Source organism: Rhinopithecus roxellana, chromosome 8 (assembly GCF_007565055.1).
Source record: "Rhinopithecus roxellana isolate Shanxi Qingling chromosome 8, ASM756505v1, whole genome shotgun sequence".
NCBI classification, from domain to species: domain Eukaryota; kingdom Metazoa; phylum Chordata; class Mammalia; order Primates; family Cercopithecidae; genus Rhinopithecus; species Rhinopithecus roxellana.
In genome coordinates this window covers 53181690-53206993 of record NC_044556.1, presented here as the reverse complement: position 1 = coordinate 53206993, position 25304 = coordinate 53181690, and the positions used below count along the sequence as shown (strand labels likewise).

Sequence of the window (25304 nt, the reverse complement as noted above, 5' to 3'; positions counted from 1 at the left end):
TCTAACAACATCTAGACTTAATCATTACTGTATCTTCCCTCTGAACAACATGAAAACTTACGTACTTTCACTGCCCCATTGCCCAGCCTTATCATGAACTTGAGGTTCAAAGAGTTAATCTCTCTTTTCATTATTGCTTTTTGCACACTCCATTCTACTCTCCTATATTTTTTGCTTTAATTTTTAGAACACTTCCTCTAGGAGTTTCTAATGGTTTGTCACCATACACCTTTCCCTCAATCCCACCCCAGTGACCTTGCTTCCTAAGTCAAGGTGAAAGAAAAAATCCTTCTGCAAATAATGTCTTTACCTATAAACTCATTTATTTACCCACTTGATCTTCTGTTTCTCCAGTCTCAGAGCATCCAGCATTCATTGTTCTGTCCAGTATTTATCCATTGACCTGTGCTCTGGATCCTATCTTCTCTCAACTCTTGAACATTTTCTTTTTTGGTGTTTCCATTCACTTATGCTATATATTAAACTTCTTGGTTCCTTTCTCATAGCCAGTAGGTCCCTCTCTCTATTTCAACTGTTTTTCAATGCCATAGATTCCTTCTGGCAAATACTCTGTACTTCTTCTTCATGTCTTGGTAAAGCCTATTTAAAAAAAAAAAAAAAAAAAAAAAAAAAAGAATAGTCTGTCTTTCTTGTTTGCCTTCTGTTCACTTCTCAATACATTGCATTCTGGGCTCTGCTCCCCCTCATTTCACTAAAAGTAATTTTACTCTCTGACTGTCTTATAGACTAGTCCAAGAAAGGACAGTGTATTAGGTATTGCTGTATTAAAAACCCCTCTAAAATTTAGTAGCTTAAAACAATTTTTTATTTATCGAGGGAACCCGCCCCCAATATTTCAAAGTAGATTCTTTCTATTTTCCGTAAGTGTCAGCCAGCTGAGAAATAAAGAGAAAGAATACAAAAAGAGGAATTTTACACCTGGGCTGCTGGGGGTGATATCACATATTGGTAGGACCATGATGCCCACCTGAGTCTCAGAGCAGCAAGTTTTTATTCAGGGTTTAAAAAGGGGAGGAGGTATAAAACAGGGAGTAGGTACAAAGATCACATACTTCAAAGGGCAAGAAGCAGAACAAAGATCACATGCTTCTGATGGAACAGGACAACAGGCAAAACAGAACCACTGATAAGGGTCTATGTTCAGCTGTGCATGTATTGTCTTGATAAACATCTTAAACAAAAGAAAACAGGTTCAAGAGCAGAGAACCGGTCTGGCCACAAATTTACCCGGGTGGAGTTTTTCCTTACCCTAATAAGCCTGAGGGTAGTGCAGGAGACCAGGGCGTATCTCAGTCCTTATCTCAACCACATAAGATAGGCACTTCCAGAGCAACCATTTATAGACATCTCCCCCAGGAATGCATTCCTTTCCCAGGGTATTAATATTAATATTGCTTGCTAGGAAAAGAATTTAGCAGTATCTCTCCTACTTGCAAGTCCATTTATAGGCTCTCTGCAAGAAGAAAAATATGGCTCTTTTTGCCTGACCCCACAGGCAGTCAGACCTTATGGTTATCTTCCCTTGTTCTCTAGAAATCGCTGTTATTCTGTTCTTTTTCAAGGTGCACTGATTTCATATTGTTCAAACACACGTTTTACAATCAATTTGTACAGTTAACACAATTATCACAGTGGTCCTGAGGTGACATACATCCTCGGCTTATGAAGATAACAGGATTAAGAGATTAAAGTAAAGACAGGCATAAGAAATTATAAAAGTATTATTTGGAAGCTTATAAATGTCTGAGAAATCTTCACAATTCATGTTCCTCTGCCGTGGCTCCAGCCGGTCCCTCTGTTCAGGGTCCCTGACTTCCTGCAATATTTATTTCTCTGGAATCAACAGGTTGCCTGAGTGATTGTGCTGATCTGGCTTGGGCTTTGCTTACCTTATCTGGATTTGTTCATGTGTCTGCAGGTAGATGACAAGTTGGCTAGAGGCTAGCTTGGCTCCACTGGGGAGGACTCTGATCTGCTTCATGTGGTCTCATCATCTATCAGGAGATACTATGCTTTTTACATGGTAGTAACAGTTTCACAAAAAGGAGTGGAGCATGCAAGGCCTCTTGAGGCTTAGGATTGAAACTGGCACACTGTTACTTTTTACCAGATTCAGTTAAACAATGCAAAATGCAAGGCCAGTCCACTTTCAAAGGATGGAAATGTGTTTCATGTTCTTTATGCAGCTTCTTAAATGTTGATATTCCTAGGAATTTCTTCTTCTAACCCTTTCCATTGTGCCTCACCAGCCTCATCTCTTTTTACAGGATGACGAACTTTGCCCTGTATATTGGTGACACCCAAATCAGCAATTAGCAAGCTATGGGAGACCAGTCTGTGGCCTATTTTTATATGGCCCACTAGCTTAGAATGGTGTGTGTATGTGTGTATATATATATATATATATATATATATATATATATATATATATATTTTATTATACTTTAAGTTCTAGGGTACATGTGCACAACGTGCAGGTTTGATACATAGGTATACATGTGACATGTTGGATTGCTGTACCCATCAACTCATCGCTTACAAATCATCATGTGTCTTTACAGTAGCATGATTTATAATCCTTTGGTATTATGTTCAGTAATGGGATTGCTGGGTCAACTGGTAATTCTAGTTCTAGATCCTTGAGGAATCGTCACACTGTCTTCCACAATGGTTGAACTAATTTACACTCCCACCAACAGTGTAAAGTATTCCTATTTCTCCACATCCTCTCTAGCATTTGTTGTTTCCTGACTTTTTAATGATTGCCATTCTAACTGGCATGATACGGTATCTCATTGTGGTTTTGATTTGCATTTCTCTGATGACCAGTGATCATGAGCATTTTTTCATGTGTCTGTTGGCTGCATAGATGTCTTCTTTTGAGAAGTGTCTGTTCATATCCTTTGCCCACTTTTTGATGGGGTTGTTTTTTTTCTTGTAAATTTGTTTAAGTTCTTTGTAGATTCTGGATATTAGCCCCTTGTCAGATGGGTAGATTGCAAAACGTTTCTCCCAATCTGTAGGTTGCCTGTTCACTTTGATGGTAGTTTCTTTTGCCATGCAGAAGTTCTTTAGTTTAATTAGATCCCATTTGTCTATTTTGGCTTTTGTTGCCATTGCTTTTGCTGTTTTAGTCATGAAGTCCTTCCCATGCCTATATCCTGGATGGTATTGCCTAGGTTTCCTTCTGGGGTTTTTATGGTTTTCAGTCTTATGTTTAAGTCTTTAATCCATCTGGAATTAATGTTTATATAAAGTGTAAGGAAGGGATCTGGTTTCAGCTTTCTACATATGGCTAGCCAGATTTCCCAGCACCATTTATTAAATAGGGAATCCTTTCCCTGTTTCTTATTTTTGTCAGGTTTGTCAAATATCAGACGGTTGTAGATGTGTGGTGTTATTTCTGAGACCTCTCTTGTGTTTCATTGGTCTATATGTCTGTTCTGGAACCAGTACCGTGCTGTTTTGATTACTGTAGCCTTATTGTATAGTTTGACGTCAGGTAGCGTGATGCCTCCAGCTTTGTTCTTTTTGCTTAGGATTATCTTGGCAGTGTGGGCTCTTTTTTTGGTTCCACATGAACTTTAAAGTAGTTTTTTCCAATTCTGTGAAGAAAGTCGTCAGTAGCTTGATGGGGATGGCATTGAATCTATAAATTACTTTGGGCAGTAGGGCCGTTTTCATGATATTTATTCTTCCTATCCATGAGCATGGAATATTCTTTCATTTGTTTGTGTCCTCTTTTATTTCGTTGAGCAGTGGTTTGTAGTTCTCCTTGAAGAGGTCCTTCACATCCCTTGTAAGTTGGATTCCTAGGTATTTTATTCTCTTTGTAGCAATTGCGAATGGGAGTTCACTCATGATTTGGGTCTCTATTTGTCTCTGAATGGTGTACAGAAATGCTTGTGATTTTTGCGTATTGATTTTGTATCCTGAGACTTTGCTGAAGTTGCTTACCAGCTTAAGGAGGTTTTGGGGTGAGATGATGGGGTTTTCTAAATATATAATCATGTCATCTGCAAACAGTGACAATTTGACTTCCTTTTTTCCTAATCGAATACCCTTTATTTCTTTCTCTTGCCTGATTGCCCTGGTCAGAACTTCCAACACTGTGTTGAATAGGAGTGGTAAGAGAGGGCATCCTTGTCTTGTGCCGGTTGTCAAAGGGAATGCTTCCAGTTTTTGCCCATTCAGTATGATATTGGCTGTGGGTTTGTCATAAATAGCTCTTATTATTTTGAGATATGTTCCATCAATACCTAGTTTATTGAGAGTTTTTAGCATGAAGGGCTGTTGAATTTTGTTGAAGGCCTTTTCTGCATCTATTGAGATAATCATGTGGCTTTTGTCATTGGTTCTGTTTATGTGATGGATTACGTTTATTGGTTTGCGTATGTTGAACCAGCCTTGCATCCCAGGGATAAAGCCAACTTGATTGTGGTGGATAAACTTTTTGATGTGCTGCTGGATTCGGTTTGCCAGTATTTTATTGAGGGTTTTTGCATCAGTGTTCATCAGGGATATTGATCTAAAATTCTCTTTTTTTGTTGTGTCTCTGCCAGGTTTTGGTATCAGGATGATGGTGGCTTCATAAAATGAGTTAGGGAGGATTCCCTCTTTTTCTCTTGATTGGAATAGTTTCAGAAGGAATGGTACCAGCTCCTCTTTGTACCTCTGGTAGAATTCACCTGTGAATCTATCTGGTCCTGGACTTTTTTTGGTCTATTAATTATTGCCTGAATTTCAGAGCCTGTTATTGGTCTATTCCGAGATTCAGCTTCTTCCTGGTTTTGTCTTAGGGTGTACGTGTGCAGGAATTTGTCCATTTCTTCTAGATTTTCTAGTTTATTTGCGTAGATGTGTTTATAGTATTCTCTGATGGTAGTTTCTAGTTCTGTGGGATCGGTGGTGATATCCCCTTTATCTTTTTTATTGCGTCTATTTGATTTTTCTCTCATTTCTTTATTAGTCTTGCTAGCAGTCTATCAATTTTGTTGATCTTTTCAAAAAACCAGCTCCTGGATTCATTGATTTCTTTGAAAGGTTTTTGTGTCTCTATGTCTTTCAGTTTTGCTCTGAGCTTAGTTATTTCTTGCCTTCTGCTAGCTTTTGAATTTGTTTGCTCTTGCTTCTCTAGTTCTTTTAATTGTGATGTTAGGGTGTCAATTTTAGATCTTTTCTGCTTTCTCTTGTGGACGGTTAGTGCTATAAATTTCCCTCTACACACTGCTTTAAATGTGTCCCAGAGATTCTGGTACACTTTATCTTTGTTCTCATTGGTTTCAAAGAACATCTTTATTTCTTCCTTCATTTTGTTATCTACCTGATAGTCTTTCAGGAGCAGGTTATTCAGTTTCCATATAGTTGTGCGGTTTTGAGTGAGTTTCTTAATCCTAAGTTCTAATTGGATTGCACTGTGGTCGAAGAGACAGTTTGTTGTGATTTCTCTTCTTTCACATTTGCTAAGGAGTGCTTTACTTCCAACTATGTGGTCAATTTTGGAATATGTGTGATGTAGTGCTGAGAAGAAGGTATATTCTGTGGATTTGGGGTGAAGAGTTCTGTGGATTTCTATTAGGTTTGCTTGGTGCAGAGCTGAGTTCAAGTCCTGGATATCCTTGTTAACCTTCTGTCTCGTTGATCTAATATTGACAGTGGGATGTTAAAATCTCCCAGTATTATTGTGTGTGAGTCTAAGTCTCTTTGTAGGTCTCTAAGGACTTGCTTTATGAATCTGGGTGCTCCTGTATTGGGTGCATATATGTTTAGGAGAGGTAGCTCTTCTTGTTGAATTGATCCCTTTACCATTATGTAATGGCCTTCTTTGTCTCTTCTAATCTTTGTTGGTTTAAAGTCTCTTTTATCAGAGACTAGGATTGCAACCCCTGCATTTTTTTTTTTTTTTTTTGGTTTTCCATTTGCTTGGTAGATCTTCCTCCATCCCTTTAATTTGTACCTATGTGTGTCTCTGCACATGAGATGGGTCTTGTGAATCTAGCACACCGATGGATCTTGACTCTTTATCCAATTTGCCAGTCTGTGTCTTTTAATTGGGGCATTTAGCCCATTTACATTTAAGGTTAATATTGTTATCTGTGAACTTGATCCTGTCATTATGATGTTCACTGGTTATTTTGCCCACGAATTGGTGTAGTTTCTTCCTAGTGTCAGTGGTCTTTACAATTTGGCATGTTTTTGCAGTGGCTGGTGCTGGTTATTTCTTTCCATGTTTAGTGCTTCCTTCAGTAGCTCTTGTAAGGCAGGCCTGGTGGTGCAGAATCTCTGAGCATTTGCTTGTCTGTAAAGGATTTTATTTTTCCTTCACTTAGGAAGCTTAGTTTGGCTGGATATGAAAATCTCGGTTGAAAATTCTTTTCTTTAAGAATGTTGAATATTGGCCCCCACTCTCTTCTGGCTTGTAGGGTTTCTGCTGAGAGATCTGCTGTTAGTCTGATGGGCTTCCCTTTGCAGGTAACTGGACCTTTCTCTCTGGCTGCCCTTAACCCTTTTTCGTTCATTTCAACTTTGGTGAATCTGACAATAATGTGTCTTGGGGTTGTTCTTCTTGAAGAGTATATTTGTGGTGGTCTCTGTATTTCCTGAATTTGAATGTTGGCCTGCCTTGCTAGGTTGGGGAAGTTCTCCTGGATAATATCCTGAAGAGTGTTTTCAAACTTGGTTCCATTCTCCCCATCACTTTCAGGTATACCAGTCAAATGTAGATTTGGTCTTTTCACATAGTCCCATATTTCTTGGAGGCTTCATTCATTTCTTTTTACTTTTCTTCTCTAACCGTGTCTTCTTGCTTTATTTCATTAATTTCATCTTCAATCACTGATACCCTTTCTTCCACTTGATTGAATCGGTTATTGAAGCTTGTGCTTGCATCACAAAGTTCTCGTTTCATGGTTTTCAGCTCCATCCAGTTATTTAAGGTCTTCTCTACACTGTTTTTTCTATTCAGCCATTTGTCTAATCTTTTTTCAAGGTTTTTAACTTTCTTGCAATAGGTTTGTACATCCTCCTTTAGCTCGGAGAAGTTTGTTACTACCAACCTTCTGAAGCCTCCTTCTGTCAACTTGTCAAAGTCATTCTCCGTCCAGCTTTTTTCCGTTGCTGGTGAGGAGCTGTGATCTTTTGGAGGAGAAGTGGTCTGATTTTTAGAAGTTTCAGCTTTTCTGCTCTGGTTTCTTCCCACCTTTGTGGTTCTATCTACCTCTGTTCTTTGATGTTGGTGACCTACAGATGGAGTTTTGGTGTAGATGACGTTTTTGTTGAGGTTGATGCTATTCCATTCTGTTTGTTAGTTTTCCTTCTAACAGGTCCCTCAGCTGCATTTCTGTTGGAGTTTGCTGGAGATCCACTCGAGACCCTGTTTGCTTGGGTATCACCAGCGAAAGCTGCAGAACAGCAAATATTGCAGAACAGCAAATATTGCTGCCTGATCCTTCCTCTAGAAGCTTTGTCCCAGAGGGGAACCTGTCTTTTGAGGTGTCTGTTGGCCCCTACTGGGAGGTGTCTCCCAGTTAGGCTACATGGGGGTTAGGGATCCACTTGAGGAGGCTGTCTGTTCTCAGAGCTCAAACGCCATGCTGGGAGAACCACTGTTCTTTTCAGAGCTGTGAGACAGGGACGTTTAAGTCTGCAAAAGTTGTTTGCTGCCTGTTGTTTAGCTATGCCCTGCCCACAGAGGTGGAGTCTAGAGGCAGTAGGCCTTGTTAAGCTGCAGTGGACTCCTCCCAATTCGAGCTTCCTGGCTGCTTTGTTTACCTAGTCAAGCCTCAGCAAGGGCGGACACCACTCCCCCAGCCAGGCTGCTGCCTCTCAGTTTGATCTCAGACTGCTGCACTAGCAGTGATCAAGGCTCCGAGGGCGTGGGACCCACCAAACCAGGCACAGGAGAGAATCTCCCTGTCTGCTGCTTGCTAAGACCTTGGGAAAAGTGCAGTATTTGGGTGGGAATGTCTGGTTTTTCCAGGGAGTCTATCGTGGCTAGGAAAGGGAAATCCCCTGACCCCTTGTGCTTCCTAGGTGAGGCAATGCCCCACCCCACTTCAGCTTGCCCTCCCAATAAGATAAACCAGGTACCTCAGTTGGAAATGCAGAAATCACCCATCTTCTGCATTGATCACGCTGGGAGCTGCAGACCAAAGCTGTTTCTATTCGGCCATCTTCAAAACTACCAGCGGTTTTTATATTTTTAAAGGGTTGTTTAAAAAAACAACATAGTTATCAGCAACTCTAACAGTAAAGCAGAGGGATATGCAACAGAGAATGTGTGCTATTTTGCTGTTTTGAAAATAAATTCTGGCTGGGCGCGGTGTCTCACACCTGTAATCCCAGCACTTTGGGAGGCCAAGGCAGGTGGATCATGAGGTCAGGAGGTCAAGACCATCCTGGCTAACATGGTGAAACCCCGTCCCTATTAAAAATACAAAAAATTAGCCAGGCGTGGTGGCGGGCATTTGTAGTCCCAGCTACTCGGGAGGCTGAGGCAGGAGAATGGTGTGAACCCAGGAGGCAGAGCTTGCAGTGAGCTGAGATTGTGCCACTGCACTCCAGCCTGGGCAACAGAGTGAGACTCCTTCTCAAAAAAAAAAAAAAAAAAAAAAAATTCTCCCCCATGTTAATCAGTATTTCATTACTGATCTTTCTTGAGTTATAAACTTCTATCTGTACATGTACAAGATATTTGTGTCTGAGTATTTTGTGGTACTTTAAACTCCATATATACAAAGTTGAGTTCAGTATCTTTGCTTTAACACTTTCTCCTCTTAATTTCTTATTTCACCCACATTCTACATAGTCTTCCTGGCCTGTGCCAAAAACCTGACAGTCTGACCAGATACTAGTCCACTGTTTCTACGTTGTTAGTAACACATAAATCTATTTCTTTGTTTCTTATTATCCTTAGTTAATTTAGACCTTCCGTTCAATATTACCCCTTATCAGTTCAACCTTGTTGCTTCTTGTATAATCTAATAATTTTCTTCCCATGCTTAAAATGCATTTGATATATTAGGACTTGGGTGTAGGCTGAAGCCAGAATGTGGGGGATTAAGGAGCAAGTAGATTATGAAAAAGAAGCAACGTTTAAGTTCAGACTCTTGAGAGAGGAGCAGAATGGAATTGTGCATTCAAGTATTTCTATAAGATACATTCTTATTACAGTCAACTGAGTGGTATGAAATATTTTATGTGGAAAATTTAAAAGCTCTAGGCACAAAGATAACATTTATAGAATATTTATAAACTCCAAAAGGGAATCTTTAAATCAAGGTTTTTATGCATTTTTCTGATAATCTACATTAATGAGATCTTATTAGTTTTTAAAAATTATCTTCATAATGGATATTTAATGCAAATAATTGTAGTACAATTTTAGTAATGGGGATTAGTAAAGTGTTTAAAAATGCGTACATGGAAATTGTATTAAAACTTGAAAGAATTAGTACTTCAGATATCATTTAATACATTCATTCAGCATGTATGATTGTATAAAGAATCATTGTATAACTACAGTTGACCCTTGAACAACACAGGGGGGTTAGAGTCACCAACCCCTTGTTTTTGTTGAACTTGTATTTGGTATAATGCTAGGTATTAGTATTTATTCCATAGTCTATTATTTGTTTTCATAAACTCAAAAAGAGTGAGAGTATAAAAATGCATTTGTTTTTTAAAGAAATACAGTCCAGTTGATTTTTTTTTTTTTTTTTTTTGAGATGAAGTCTGACTCTATCAGCAGGCTGGAGTGCAGTGGTGTGATCTCAGCTCACTGCAGCTTCCACCTCCTGAGTTCAAGTGATTTCCCTGCCTCAGCCTCCCGAGTAGCTGGGACTACATGTGTGCGCCACCACGCCTGGCTAATTTTTTTGCATTTTAGTAGAGACGGGGTTTCACCATGTTGGCCAGGATGGTCTCGATCTGCTGACCTTGTGATCCACCTTCCTCGGCCTCCCAAGGTGCTGGAATTACAGGTGTGAGCCATTGTGCCTAGCCCCGATCCAGTTGATTTAGAAAAAACAAAAAGTACCTTCAAAGTTATGATAATTGAAATGTTACTTATACTGGAAAATAGAAATTTAGCTGTTTGCTATAATTGTGTATAAGCATACATTACTATCAGAATTGTGCTAGGTACTGTAGGGCATTTAAAGAAGCTTAAGCCAGTGAAATTAGTGTCTGCTGGGAAGTTTACCAGAGAGTTAATTTTCTTTAATTCATGTTTCTTAGAATATTAAGTAAGACTTTTCAGATTCATTATCTGATTTTTTTTCTGATCTATCTGTTTTAAAGTAGATGCATTAAAATCTTTTATATTGGCCAATTTCTCAATGTAATTTTATCCGTTTTGCTTTATAGATTTTCTTTGTTTCCTTAGGACACCAAAATATACTAATTTTAAACTTCTTTTGAAAAGATTGCTCCATTATTTGCTTTTTAAAAAAGCTATTTATTTAAAAAAAAAATACAGTGAATTCTCTGTTTGTATAGTTGAATTTCTTAGCAGTTCTTTCCTTATTTTAGTTTTTCTTATGGGCACTGGAATTTTCATTTGCAAGCTTATCTTGAGTCAGAGCTTCATAAGATGTATATTTCTCTCACGACTCCCCTCACTAACTCTTCCCTACTTTTAGTTTTATTATTACTTTCACAGGTTCGTCAGTTCAGAACTTAGTAGTTTTTATACTGGAATCACAGTTCTCTCTTCTCTTGAAGACATTACACATTCCCAAAATATATAACAATTTATCCTAGGTCTCGTGCAGCTGTTTCTGCTGCTTCCTTGTAGTTTAGGAAAATAACTTTTTTTGAGTTATTTTTTTGAGATGGAGCCTCGCCCTGCTGCCCAGGCTGGAATGCTGTGGCCGGATCTCAGCTCACTGCAAGCTCCGCCTCCCGGGTTCACATCATTCTCCTGCCTCAGCCTCCCGAGTAGCTGAGACTACAGGCGCCCGCCACCTTGCCCGGCTAATTTTTTGTATTTTTTAGTAGAGACGGGGTTTCACCATGTTAGCCAGGATGGTCTCGATCTCCTGACCTCGTGATCCGCCCGTCTCGTCCTCCCAAAGTGCTGGGATTACAGGCTTGAGCCACCGCGCCCGGCCAGGAAAATAACTTTTTATAACCAGAGTCTCCAGCACGACTGAGTGCTTTGAATGCTTTTCCTACCTTGGAGGAAATGAACTCCTAGATGTCTTTGTTTACTTCATTTTCAAGAAATAGAAACTTCTGCCTTTGACACTATGAATTTCTTTGTGTTTCTTCTTGACTGCAGATGTTACTTTGTTTTCGAATATGGCTACATATTTTTAATATTTAGTCTTTTATTATTGGTATGTGTTTCAGGTATGGGGTGGGATTTTGCATGAACTTTTAAGAGCGTCTTGACAAAGAATCATTATATAACTACAGTTGACCCTTGAACAACACAGGGGGGTTAGAGTTACCAACCCGTTGTGTAATTAAAACTTCACATATGACTTTTGACTCCTCCAAAAGTTAACTACTAATAGCCTATTGTTGACCCAGAAGTCTTATCAATAACATAGTCAACTAGTACATATTTTGTATATTTATTATATACTGTATCCTTAAAGTAAGCCAGAGAAAATAAAATGTCATGAGGAAAATCATAAGGAAGAGAAAATGCATGCACAGTACTCTACTTTATTTATTGATGCTGTAAATTTATGTTGTCTGTTTCCAAGATGACTAATCTGTCTGAAATGGTGGCAACCACAGTGGCAAACCTCAATCTATGGTACAAATCAAGCAGTTCAACTTTTTCTTGTAATATCATGACTTTTCTTTGCTTCTTTGGAGCACTTTCAGATTGCTAGTGGCACTTCATATGGGTTCCATGGTGTTATTCAAGGTTTAGACTACTGTGCCGAACACAATGAAAAATACACAAGAACCACGAGAAATCACTTTTTACTGCAATACACAATTTACTGAAGACACGGAGATGATTAGTGTCACAGGTTGTTTTAAGTGGATATTTATAACCCTTGAGCTCACTGCATGGCAACGAGAGGTGTCTGTGAAATTATTACAGTAGTAAAGTATGTACTACAATTAATCTTATACATTTATGATTTAATACTGCATCTTTACATTTGTTTACATTTCTCTTGACTATCAATGGCACCATGTTTGTCTGTGTATATGTAAGTTCTGATACATTTTAACTTTTTATAATAGATTTCATGATACTAAATGGTAAAATAGACTAGTATCTACACATCTGTTATTCATTCGTGACACATTCAACTCTTTCTTAATATTTTATCTATTTCTAGGCCTTGTGACTTTTCTGAGTTTTTCCACATTGTTGCACATCTTAAAGATCATTTCAATATATTTATTTTTAAAAATTCACATATAGTGGACCCAGGCAGTTCAAATCTGTGTTCAAGGATAAATGTTTTTTGATTTTTAAAAGGTTTTTCTGTGCAACACATTTTAAAAAGGTTTTCTATGTAAAATCATCTTGAATAACAAAGTGGTTATAAACTTACAAGTTCCATACCATAAAGAAATACAGAAATTAAACCAAGATTCCTTTAGCTTCCATGTGCTTTGGTTTTTATTTGTGATAGGAAAACAATGGGAGCAGATTATGAGACAGAGGAATAAGGAGTTAAACATGTATAGTATTAACTAATTGCAGTTATCAAAGAAGTAGTGAACTTGATAAAGTTATAGTAGTACTTCTGCTTCATGGAAGAAGATTGCACTATAACATCACCACTGTGGCCAGTCATCTTTCTTGAGACCATAATGAAATGAAAGTAGAGAAATATTTATAGATAGGCATAAAGTCATACTAATAAAAAGATTTGAAGGCAAGGGGGAGGTAATAATGGACAATATATTTCAACAAATTTGCAGAACATAGATGGCTGGGAATGGCTACAGAGGGACTACAGGAAAGGTAACTGATGGAATCCCAGAGAGATTTTGGGTTCATAAACAATCAATACAAATAAACAAATATATGAAAAGTACAACAAAACCCAGATATTTATTCAAGGTCATTATATGGAACAGGGACTCTACCTGAAATCCTTATGTGCCACCTCCATCCCTGGTATTTACCACTAGGAATAACTATACAGCTCTCTCTTTTTAAAAATCTCATGATTTCATTGAGGGAAGTTAAAGCTTTCAACATGGATGTTTGTTTCGCAAAATAAAGTCTCCCTTCATTCTGAAATTTAACCAGGTCCACAGTCCCACACTATCCATTCCTGATTCTGAAACAAAGCCTACCAGTTAGCCCATCCTTCGTCAAAGCATTCTACATAGAAAGCATCCAGTCAGTATCCCCACTCAGGATAGAATTAGTGACAATTAGGTCTACTCCGTGGAGGAATAGCTGCTATTCAATAGAGGAAACCCACATTAGCTACCCAGAACTTTATTCTTAAGCATAGATAATTAAATAATGGTTGACTGCTACAGTGGGATATCATACAGAAATGCAAATAAATGATACACAGTTACATGTAACAACATGGTTGAATCTTGAACTATAGAAGCTGGACGTGAGAATACAGTTACATTTAATTAATATATTACATATACCAATAGGCAAAATAAGCTCATAGTAATTGGGAGAGGGTATCAGATGGTAAATGTATTAAAAATTCCAAGAAGTAGTTACCCCAAAAGTTAAGATATTGGTTACTTTTTTGGTGGGTGGGAATTATGATTTTGTGGGATACATGGAAGGTATTGTTCTGACTGTGGGTTATACAAATGTTCTGTATAATAAGGAGAACATTTCTGTTTTATATGCTTTTCTGTATACATGTTAAATTTCACAGTAAAAAATATTTATAGTCAAAAAAGGGATCCCACAGGAGACAGACAATTCTATAAACATTTTTAATTCTCCGTTTGAGTCAAATAACTTGGAGGAGGTATATTCATAGAATAAAAATAGGATACTGTGAAAAGGAAGCAATTAGAGAATGAAAAAAGTTCAGATTAAAAGTATGATTGCTGACATTAAAGCTTCAGTGACGAGACTAAAGATAAAATTGATTTAATAAAGTTCCTGGAATATACAGGAAGACTAAAAGACTAAAATTTGAGAGAAGAGAATAATAGAAACTCAGTCCAGGAGGTTCAATTTCCAATTAATGAGCATTTCAGAGGAAATAACTGAAAAAGTGGAATACAGAAAATATCAAAGAAATAGAAAGTTTTTTTCTCAGAGCTGAAAAATACTGATCTTTAGTCTGAAAAGTGCCTAGCACAATGACTGTCAGAACAAACAAATAAAAAAAGACTGTACCTAAATTTAATCAATGTTTAAGTGAAGATTATCAACCTCGGAGAAGAGACCTGAGTGTGAGGAAGTAAGATTGGGAACATATTAAGCCTATTAAAAAATAACATCAGATATCTTATCAATTATACTGGATGTTAGAAGGTATTGGAATGGTACTTTCAAGAAGCTCTGGGGGAAAATTATTTCCAACCTTGAATTTGATACCCATATGAAATAAAATTAAATGAGAGAGCATAACAATGACATTTTCAGATGAAAAGGTTTACATCCCACACACTCTTTTGTGGGAAGTTATTTCAGAATGTGATTCAGTAAAACAGGTATAGACAAAGATATAGGACTGAAGAAGCAATAGGCATAACTCTGGAAAGCAAGAAAAGAGAAGTGACAAGATGACAGCTGTGGAGTATGCCTAGTAAATGACCAGATTGGGAGGAAGGTCTCTAGGGTAGTAAGGAGCGAGGGGTGACTCAGTATAAGTAACATGGTTGATAGGCTAGGATACAATAAATGATTAGGGAAAGTGATGGGACACAATAGGAAACCAGTTAGAAAATCTGGAGAAAACGAAAAGCTATACAAGAAAGTCATAGTTAAAACATAAGGACAACCAAAATGCAGCATGATTTTACACAGTTGATGTCTAAGAAAAGACTGGGCAGCTGATAAGATGGTAATGTCACTGAATGAGTGAATACATTTTGACTTAACCGCAAAATTGAGGTTGTAATATTGATGGGAATATTTTGTCATAGTTGTTTTGATACATAAATGTTTTAAAATAGTTCCTCTTCAAATGTAAAATCACTGCTCTCTTGTACATTACCAAAAAATGTGCCCAAAAGGTACCACTAACCTTTACCCCATCCCAAATGCCCATTAAGTATAAGGAACTCTCCCTATCTCTTCATTTCGGTATTTTAATATTTTACAAGTTATATGTTAACTTTTATGATTTTTTGTGATTATAAAATGTGTCAATTTGTTAGAATTAATTTGGCTTCTAACTATATTATATAAATCCATCATTATAAACTTATTAAATGTAAGTATGATGAGTATGGAAAGCTATTCAAAATTTAATTGTGAATTTCTTGTGCTATCTGAAATGTAGAGTAAGACATCTTATTATTGCCCTGTCTTCTACTCCTCCAAGTGACTTCTATAATACCCGGCCACTTAATCTTTGATACTCAGGAAGCTTTCATAAAGCAGAGGTGTCCTTTTAGATATTTAGATGCAAAATAAAGAATATCATTAAACTAATCTTAGTTGAAAGCAAATGGCTTTTTTTTTTTTTTTTTTTTTTTTTTTTTCTTGAGACAGAGTCTCACTTTATTGCCCATACTAGAGTGCAGTGTTGCAGTCTCGGCTCACTGCAACCTCTGCCTCCCGGATTCAAGGTATTCTCATGCCTCAGCCTCCCGAGTGGCTGGGATTACAGGCGTGCACCACCATGCCTGGCTAATTTTTGTATTTTTAGTAGAGATGGGGTTTCACCATGTTGGCCAGGCTGGTCTGGAACCCCTGACCTCAAGTGATCCTATCACCTCAGCCTCCCAAAGTGCTGGGATTACAGGTGTGAGCCACCACACCTGGCTGCAAATGGCCATTTTATATAAATTTGAAAACCTGGCAAAACAAATTTATGGTGATAATAGAAATTAGAAAAAAATGGTATCATTTGGTATTGACTGTGAAGGCCACATTAGGAAAACTTTTATGATGCCAGAAATGTTCTATAGTTTTATCTTAGTAGTGGCTTTGTTGGTATATACATGTGTAGACATCAAAATTATATACTTAGCATTAAATAAAAAAAAAGAAGTGAGAAGTAATAGCATTTGAGATGAGGTGAAAGTGAATTATGGGAGTATTAGCAGACATATTGCCTAAGGTGAATGATAGCTCTTTTCCCCCATTTGTTACTTTCTACAACAAAAGATGGTTTTTGATTATATAAGTTACAGGTATTTAGATAATTATAAGTGTCTAAAGTTAAAATTGAAGGTCTCCTTCCTTAGAGCATTGCTTGAGTCCAGGAGTTTGAGATAAAATCTTTTCTATGTATACACCAACATTCTTTAAACACACATTTTGAGAAGTATCAAACTATATATATAATTCTGAAACTTGCTGCACCTCCACAACTCAACAGCATATAATAGATATCTTTTAGTGTCAGATTATAGACTCACCCTTATTCTCTTTAATGATTGTGCAATCCTCCATAATATGTTTATATCGTAACTTAGCCTCCTCCCTAAACATTTCAGGTTATCTTTAGTTTTTTACTAATGAAAATAATTCTGATTAACTTTTTTTACATCTATATTTGTATATTTCTGCAAATATTGTTATAGGATAATTCCAGAATTACAATTCCTAGGTTAAATTTTGTTAGCTACCGCAAAATTGTCCTTCAATTTCAGCAACTGGGAACGATAATCTTGCCAACATTGAATATTACAAATCTTTTAAAATGTTTGCTGATCTAATAGACAAAGATGGAATCTCACTGTTTTAATTTGCCTTTCTCTGATCACTAGTGAAATTGGGCATTCTTTCTTATGTTAATTATCAATTGATGTTTCTTTTTTTGTTAATTGTGTGTACTCTATTGTAATTTTCCTTATTTGTCAGGAGTCGTCGTTTATGAGAGTAATCCTTTTCTTATTATGTATGTTGCAAATTTCTTCTCCAATTTCTTGTCTTTTAGATTTATTTGTCTTTTAGCTTTACCTTATGAAGCTATCCATTTTTCCTTTATGACTCCTTCATTTTGTATTTTCTTAAGATCATTTACTTAGGAAGACCAGATATATTCTTATATTTTGTTCTGGAAACTTACTCTTTTGCATTTTACTTTTAAATCATTAATCATCCACAAATGTATTTCGTGAGCTAAATATATGAATATTAGTAAGCTTTTTTCCCCAAAATGGATAGCCAGTTTTTGCCATAAACCACTGAATAATCTATCTTTTCCTCACCAATTTAAAAACCAGGGATAGTACTATATGAATGAATGAGGGTTATAAGAATGTACTTTTTTTTTTTTTAAATGCAGAGAGGAGGATGTCAGTTTTGAAGCAGTGGTCAACGATATAGGACAGGGTTTGTTGAAAGTCAAGGATAAAAGAGTGTGGTTGCCTTGGTTGCTGCTGTAGTGTTCAACTGGATAGGTTTAAAAGTATAGGTGGGATGAAGTAAGAGTATATCTAGGACAGACAAATATAGGCACACCCATATGTTTATATGCTTAGCTCTATGCTTTGCTTTACTGCTCTTCACAGATATTGCAGGGTTGGTGTGTGTGTTTGCAGATTACAGATCTGTGATAACCCTGTGCTGAGCAAATCCGTCAGCATCGTTTTTTGGACAGCATGTGTTTGCTTTGTGTCTCTGGGTCACATTTTGGTAATTCTTGCAATATTTCAAATTTTTTCCTTAGTATTATGTCTGTTATAGTGATCTGTAATCAGTGATCTTTGATATTAATATTGTAATTGTTTTGGGCAGCATGAACAGCACCCATAGAAAATGACAAACTTAATAAATTATGTTGTGTATGTTCTGACTGCTCGACCAACTGGCCATTTCCCTGTCTCTCTCCTTTGGCCTCCCTGTTCTTTGAAACAACAATATTAATATAAGGCCAATTAATAACCCTACAATGTACACCTAGTATGCATCAATATTAATCCTTCAATGGCCTCTAACTATTCCGAGTAAAAGAGTCAAATGTCTCTCACTTTACGTCAAAAGCTAGATATAATTAAGCTTAGTGAGGAAGGCATATCAAAAGCCGAGAGAGTCCAAAGGCTAAGCCTCTTGCACCAGTTAGGCAGATTGTGAAAGGAAAGGAAAAGTTCTTGAAGGAAATTAAAAGTGCTATGCCAGTGAGCACATGAATAATGAGGAAACAAAATGGCCATATTGCAGACATGGGAAAAGTCTGAATGGTCTGGGTAGAAGATCAAACCATCTACAACATTCCCTGAATCCAAAACCTCATCCAGAGCAAGGCCCTAACTCTCTTCAATTCTGTGAATGCTAAGAGAGGTGAGGAAGCATCAGGAGAAGAGTTTGAAGCTTACAGAGGTTGGTTTATGAAGTTTAAAGAAGGAAGCTGCCTCCAAAACATAAAAGTGACAGGTGAGGCAGCAAGTGCTTATGTAAAAACTGCAGCACGTGATCCTGAAGATCTAACTAAATTAATTGATGAAGGCGGCTACAATAAACAACAGATTTTCAATGTAGATGAAACAGGTTTCTACTGGAAGAAGATGCCATCTCATAGCTAAAGAGAAGTCAGTGCTTGGCTTTCAAGGACAGGCTAATGTTGGGGGCTAATGCAGCTGTTGATTTTAAGTTGAAGCCAGTGCTCATTTACCATTCTGAAAATCCTAGGGCCTTTAAGAATTTTGCTGCATCTACTCCCTGTGTGGTCTGTAATGGAACAACAAAGTTCAGATGAGAGCACATCTGTTGATGGCAGAGTTTACTGAATATTTTAAGTCCACTGTTGGGAACTGCTAAGCAAAAAAGATCTCTTTCAAAATATTGCTGCTCATTGACAGTGCACCTGGTCACCCATTTTCTGTGGTGAAGGTGCCCAAGGATATTAATGTTGGTTTCATGCCTGCTAACAACATCCATTTTGCAGCCCATGGGTCAAAGAATGAGTAAGACTCTCAAGTCTTGTTATTTAAGGATTGCATTTTGTAAGGCTATAGCTGCCATGGATAGTGATTCTTCTGACAGATCTCAGCAAAGTAAATGGAAAACCTTCTAGAAAGGAGTCACTATTCTAGATACCATTAAGAACATTTGTGGTTCATGGGAGGAGGTCAAAGTATCAACATTAACAGGAGTTTGGAAGAATTTGTTCCAGTCCTCATGGGTGATTTTGAGGGGTTCAAGCTTAAGTGGAGGAAGTAACTGTAGATGTGGTGGAAATAGCAAGAGAACTAGAATTAGAAGTGGAGCCTGAAGATGGGACCGAATTATTGTAGTCTTATGATAAGACTTGAACGGATGAGGAGTTGCTTCTTACAGATGAGCAAAGAAAGTGGTCTTGAGATAGAATCTACTCTTGGTGAAGATGCTATGAAACATTGTCAAAATGACAATAAGGATTTAGAATACTACGTAAACTTAGTTGTTAAGGAGTGTCAGGATATGAGAGTGGACTCCAAGTTTGAAAGAATTTTTGCTGTGGACAAAATGCTGTCAAACAGCATCACATGCTACAGAGAGATCTTTTGTCTTACACAGAACTGAAACAGGAAGAATCAAATCAATACAGCAGACTTTATTGTTGTCTTCATTTTAAGACATTGACCCAGCCACCCCAGCCTTCAGCAGCCACCACCCTGATGAGTCAGCAGCCATCATCAAGGCAAGACCCTCCACCAGCAAAAAGAATGTGACTTGCTGAAAGCATCAGATGATCATTTGCATTTTTAGCAATAAAGTATTTTTAAAATTAAGATATGAACATTGTTTATTTAAACACAATGCTGTCAGCACAACTTTTATACCTACTGGGAAACCAAAAAGTTTCTGTGACTCACTTTGTTGCAATATTTGCTACATTGCAGTAGTCTGTAAACAAACTTTCTGTATCTCTGAGGTATGCCTGTGTGTACTAAAATTTGTATAAATAGTAATCAAGGGTAGGAAGTCAACAGCTATTTATGTTATGCAAGGTGATACTATAAAGGAATTCTTGGGTGTTTTTTCTTTTTGTAGTTGTATTTTAATTTATTATCTTTGGCTTAGGAATTACCATTAACCATTGTATAGGAACATGTCTTAAGAGTAAGCTCTTCTTGCTTAACATCAGATTTAAGTCGAGCTTTCATATTTAGTCATAACTTATTTATTTAAAGCTATTAATATATAAAAGGTAATTATCAATTCTGGAAAAGTTTGGCTCTATGACAGTGTACAAACTAATTCAAGAAAAAGACTACTAAGTACGTGAATCACCACATCCAGAGAAAAAAGATTTTCTAGAAAATTCGGTACACATATAGAGGAAAGTGATTATGTGTACGCTTATGGGACTAAATTTGAAGTGTGTTGGAAATGGGCTTGTCAGTGTGATTTTAAAATTATTGACCTGTAACAGAGTCATTATAATTGAAAATATTGCTTTATTTGTCTTGTCTTCCCTTGCCTTTACCTCTATCCTTCTGTTTTCTCCTTTGTTACAGACCATACATCTGTCGGCGGTCTGGGAGACAGTTTTTATGAATACTTACTGAAAGCGTGGTTGATGTCAGATAAAACAGACCATGAGGCAAGAAAGATGTATGATGATGCTATTGAGGTGATTATTTCCAGAACATTTTTCTGCTTAACAGATTGAACGTACAGTGTATTTGGTAGTGACTAGATGACTATCTTATAACCATTTTGTTATAGACATTCAGTAAATATGTATAAGCATTTTATTATATGCATTCACTATAGAGTTTGCTACTATTTTAATAGAAAAGCCTCATATTAAGTCTTCTTTTATTTGTGGCATTTTAAAGACATTTTTGAAGAAAGAATTTATTGTAGGCCGGGTGCAGTGGCTCACACCTGTAATCTCAGCACTTTGGGAGGCCGGGGTAGGCAGATCATTTGAGGTCGGGAGTTCAAGACCAGCCTGGCCAACGTGGTGAAAACCCATCTCTGCTTAAAATACAAAAATCAGCTGGGCATGGTGGTGCATGCCTGTAGTCCCAGCTACTTGGGAGGCTGCGGCGGTAGAATCACTTGAACCTGGGAGGTGGAGGTTGCAGTGAGCTGAGGTCTCATCATTGCACTCCAGTCTGGGTGACAGAGCGAGACTCTGTGTCAACAATAAATAAAATAAAATAAGAATTTATTTTAGTGTATTCATGAAAATTGATTTTATTTACTTTTAGTTAATGTTTGCAGAGACTGGAAAACTTCTGACTTTGTATACATTTTCATAAACATTTTTTCTTTCAAATGACCCCTTTGAATTTATACATTGAGAGCCTTATGGGTAAATACTTAACTAATGACAACACACGTATATAGTATTTTCTACGTGCCAGGCACTGTTCTAACCCTTCTTACATGTATGAGATCATTTAATCATTATCACCATTTTACACATGAGGACCTTAAGGAACAATGAAGTTAAAGTAACTTGCTGAAGGTTGCGTAGCTGGTAATTGATGGGGCCTGGAACTGAACAATCTGGCTGCTGAGCCAGTGCTTTTAACCACTGTCTTATATTGTTTCATATTTAAATGACTTCATACCATGATATTGTGACAGTTTATAATTGGAACAAGATTCATTCTAGGAAGAATTTATATGGAGTATTTATAAGAAAAAACTGAAATGGAAAAGTAAGTTAAAAGTGTGTTAAGTAAGAGTGTTTAGCAGGTTATTAACTGATTTTAATTACTTTTTAAAAGTTGTGTATTTTGTATATAACAACACTGTGCTGATGTAGTCAGTAATTAGTTGTCAGAGTTCTAATTTTTGTTTGGTTTGTCTTTTTCATTAAACCAAGAATCTTATCCATTTTATATCCCTACTCTTTAGGCACCTAATTTGCTATAATTGTTTTTAAAAAATGTGCAGGAGTTGAACTTAATATGTGGCTCACGGTGTTTTGCCCATTATAGGTACTCAACAAGTGTTTGTTGAGATATTGTGTTAAATAATAAATTGAACTAAAGGTACAACCAAGAATATAAATTTTAGTAGGAGAACTTTATTCTCTTTTATTAAAATTTAAACCTAGAAAGTTTTATGATCCAGATAGGTTATTATCTGGGAAGAATTTAATATTCTTAGAACCATATTGTTAAAAATAGCTCTTAGTAATTCCCACTAGACTGTGGCCTCCTTTGAGGGCAGAGACTAATTTGCTTATCATTATCTCAGCATCTAGCACGTTACTTGAAACATAGTAAGTATTCAATAGTATTTGATAAATGCATGAATATATTTAATATTATATTTGAGAAAATGTGGTGTATCATATACCATAATAAATTAATTTTTGCTGTTTTCTTGTAATTTTCTTTAAAACTATTTTGACTTTTGCTTAATTTTTTCCAAAGGAAAAAAATTATATTTGTCATTGCTTTTTAAATTGTACATGCTTTGAAAGCATGATAACTGTTTTGAAAGTTAACCTTATAAATTCACACTATTTTTCATGAATCATCTGCTATATGTTGTGTATTCTGTAAATATTTCCGTACTTGCTTTCTTTTCCCTGTTTTTATTAGTTTTATTAGTTATTAAGTCAAGAATAGGTACCTAATAAATGTTTTTTAATAGTTGGTCAGCTGTCACTTTGAGACATGATCTCAAGTATGCAGTCTTTGCAGTGTTAATTATTTTCAAAAATTATTGTTAGAGTATTGTAAAATAAATGACATATGGAATGTATGAAAGAGATAGGAATGACCACTTAAGACTCATTCTGATTTGAAATACGTTATTTTTAAACTTTGTCTTTCTGAGCTATTTTACTTAAATTATTCCATACCCATCCTACCTTACCGTGTTCTCACAGATATCCATATCCCTGGTTTCTACTTTCTTTTAAAATTATTGGCTAAAAAAACTCTAATGAACTGCCTTTTACTTTAGTTCTAGTAAGTCCATGTGGATATACTTGGATATCTTTTAATTTTAATATGGTAAGATTTATGTTATAATGAACAGAAATGACAAAATGACAAACATATGAATACCATCCTTTAGGCATTTTTGGAATACCTTTTATGTGGAAAACATGCTAGTATCATGAGGTTCAGAAACATGAAAAATACCACCCCATACTCAAAAAACTTTACTTGTGCTTCAGAGTGCTATGGTTAAAACAATGACAAAAACTTATTACTTAATAATTAAACATGTATTGAGTGCACACTACATTATATGCCTTCTGGAATATAGGTGATCAGTAAGACATAGTCACTCCAGTTCTGTAAAACTGACATTATTTATTTATTTATTTATTTATTTATTTATTTATTTATTTATTTATTTTTGAGACGGAGTCTCGCTCTGTTGCCCAGGCTGGAGTGCAGTGGCCAGATCTCAGCTCACTGCAAGCTCCGCCTCCCGGGTTTACGCCGTTCTCCTGCCTCAGCTTCCCAAGTAGCTGGGACTACAGGCGCCTGCCACCTCGCCTGGCTAGTTTTTTGTATTTTTTTTAGTAGAGACGGGTTTTCACCGTGTTAGCCAGGATGGTCTCGATCTCCTGACCTCGTGATTCGCCCGTCTTGGCCTCCCAAAGTGCTGGGATTACAGGCTTGAGCCACCGCACCTGGCCTAAACTCACATTATTATTACAGAGAATATAGAGTAAAATTTTCCAAGCCTGATTGTTATTAAACTTGTCAGCAAACAACTGACAATAAAAATATTCCTTTTTGTCAGAAAGAAAAGTTAACCACTAATCATACAAAATAGTTTCTACTAAAGAAAACTGAGTTAATGGCCATTGCTTATACTTTTCCATAGAAATACCTCTAAAGGTAGAAAATAGCTCATCTCAGCAAAGTCTAAGAACATGTTCCAAAGGAGCAAAGCTCTTGAAAATCTCATTTTAAAAATGAAATGTGATTGTTATACTCTGATATACTCAAGTTTAGTATAGACTGTTTCTCTCACCATTCCCACATCTTTTGAGTAAAATTTATATTCCAGGAAGATAGACAATGTTTATAATATGGCTTCTCTTATCCATGACAACGCATCCAAAACAAATGCATAAGTCTGAGAAGTAAGGGACTAAAGATAATACTATGTAGAAGGTAATCTTTAGGCCAAGTCTCTCCTCTTCCACGCTGTCTTATTATGGTAGTGATTCAGGTATTTGTTCCAGATTATATGCAGTTTGATCCCCCACTCCAACACTTACTATTAATTAAGTCTCTTAGTTTGGGAAAGTTACTACTTTATAGACTATCATGTTACCCAGGTTTTATAATGGCCAGAAGGATATAGTAAGTTTGAACACTTAATAGTTTGCATCTAAAATTTTGAATATCTTTTCTTTCCTATAGGCTATAGAAAAACATCTTATTAAGAAATCTCGTGGAGGTCTTGTCTTTATTGGAGAATGGAAGAATGGGCACTTGGAAAAAAAGATGGGGCATTTGGCCTGCTTTGCTGGGGGAATGTTTGCACTGGGAGCGGATGGTTCCAGAACAGATAAAGCTGGTCATTATTTAGAACTGGGGGCAGAAATTGCACGTACTTGTCATGAGTCATATGACAGAACTGGTAAGAATATTAATAAGGCTAATTATATAGTCCAAAATAATCTCTAAGTTAAAAATGTATTTAGCAATAAGAAGAATATATAGGCGCTTGTTACTTCCAAATAGTTTACACCAACATGGCAAATCATTTTCTTAAAAACTTGAATTTTAATTCTGGAAATGTGTCTCTGCATTATTTTTTAAATTCTGAATTCTGCTGCTGTTTCTGTTAAAGATTTTGAAGTAATCGTTTTAAAGACAAGAATTGTGGGGTATTTGGGAATAAATGGAATAACATTTATTTTAATATAAGAATCTATTTTTGCCATTTCAGCTTCTGTAAAAACAGTTACTTGAACATAAAATTGACTGATTTCAGTTACATTGCCTTGCCTATCCTCTTGTGATAAAAAGAATAACCAAAAGATAATAGTATTTATCTTTATTGGTATCTGGCTAACTAGTAGTTTTTCAATTAGTTCACCAATAGTTTTTGGAATTGTTTATGGCTTTAACTAAAAAGATCCTCTGACATTGCATTGGGCAAATATTTTCTGAACTTCAGTGTCCTTACTTAGAAAAGGAGATGATTCTTAAATGGTGACAAAAATTGGCTTGATTGGGGCTGAAAAAATTTTTACTCTTTGTGTATAAAGCACAGATATACATATAGTCATACACAGTATATATTTGGTATTAAAATTTTATGG

At 36.4% G+C, this 25304-nt stretch overlaps 1 protein-coding gene across 1 annotated transcript in view; it reads left to right on the top strand.

Moving 5' to 3' along the window:
* MAN1A2 (mannosidase alpha class 1A member 2) overlaps positions 1-25304 on the top strand; it is a 176936-nt gene that overhangs the window by 113770 nt on the left and 37862 nt on the right. The window contains exons 9-10 of the mRNA XM_010374015.2: positions 20554-20669; positions 24397-24616. Of these exons, the coding sequence (XP_010372317.1) occupies positions 20554-20669; positions 24397-24616 (336 nt within the window). The remainder of the gene's footprint in view (positions 1-20553; positions 20670-24396; positions 24617-25304) is intronic.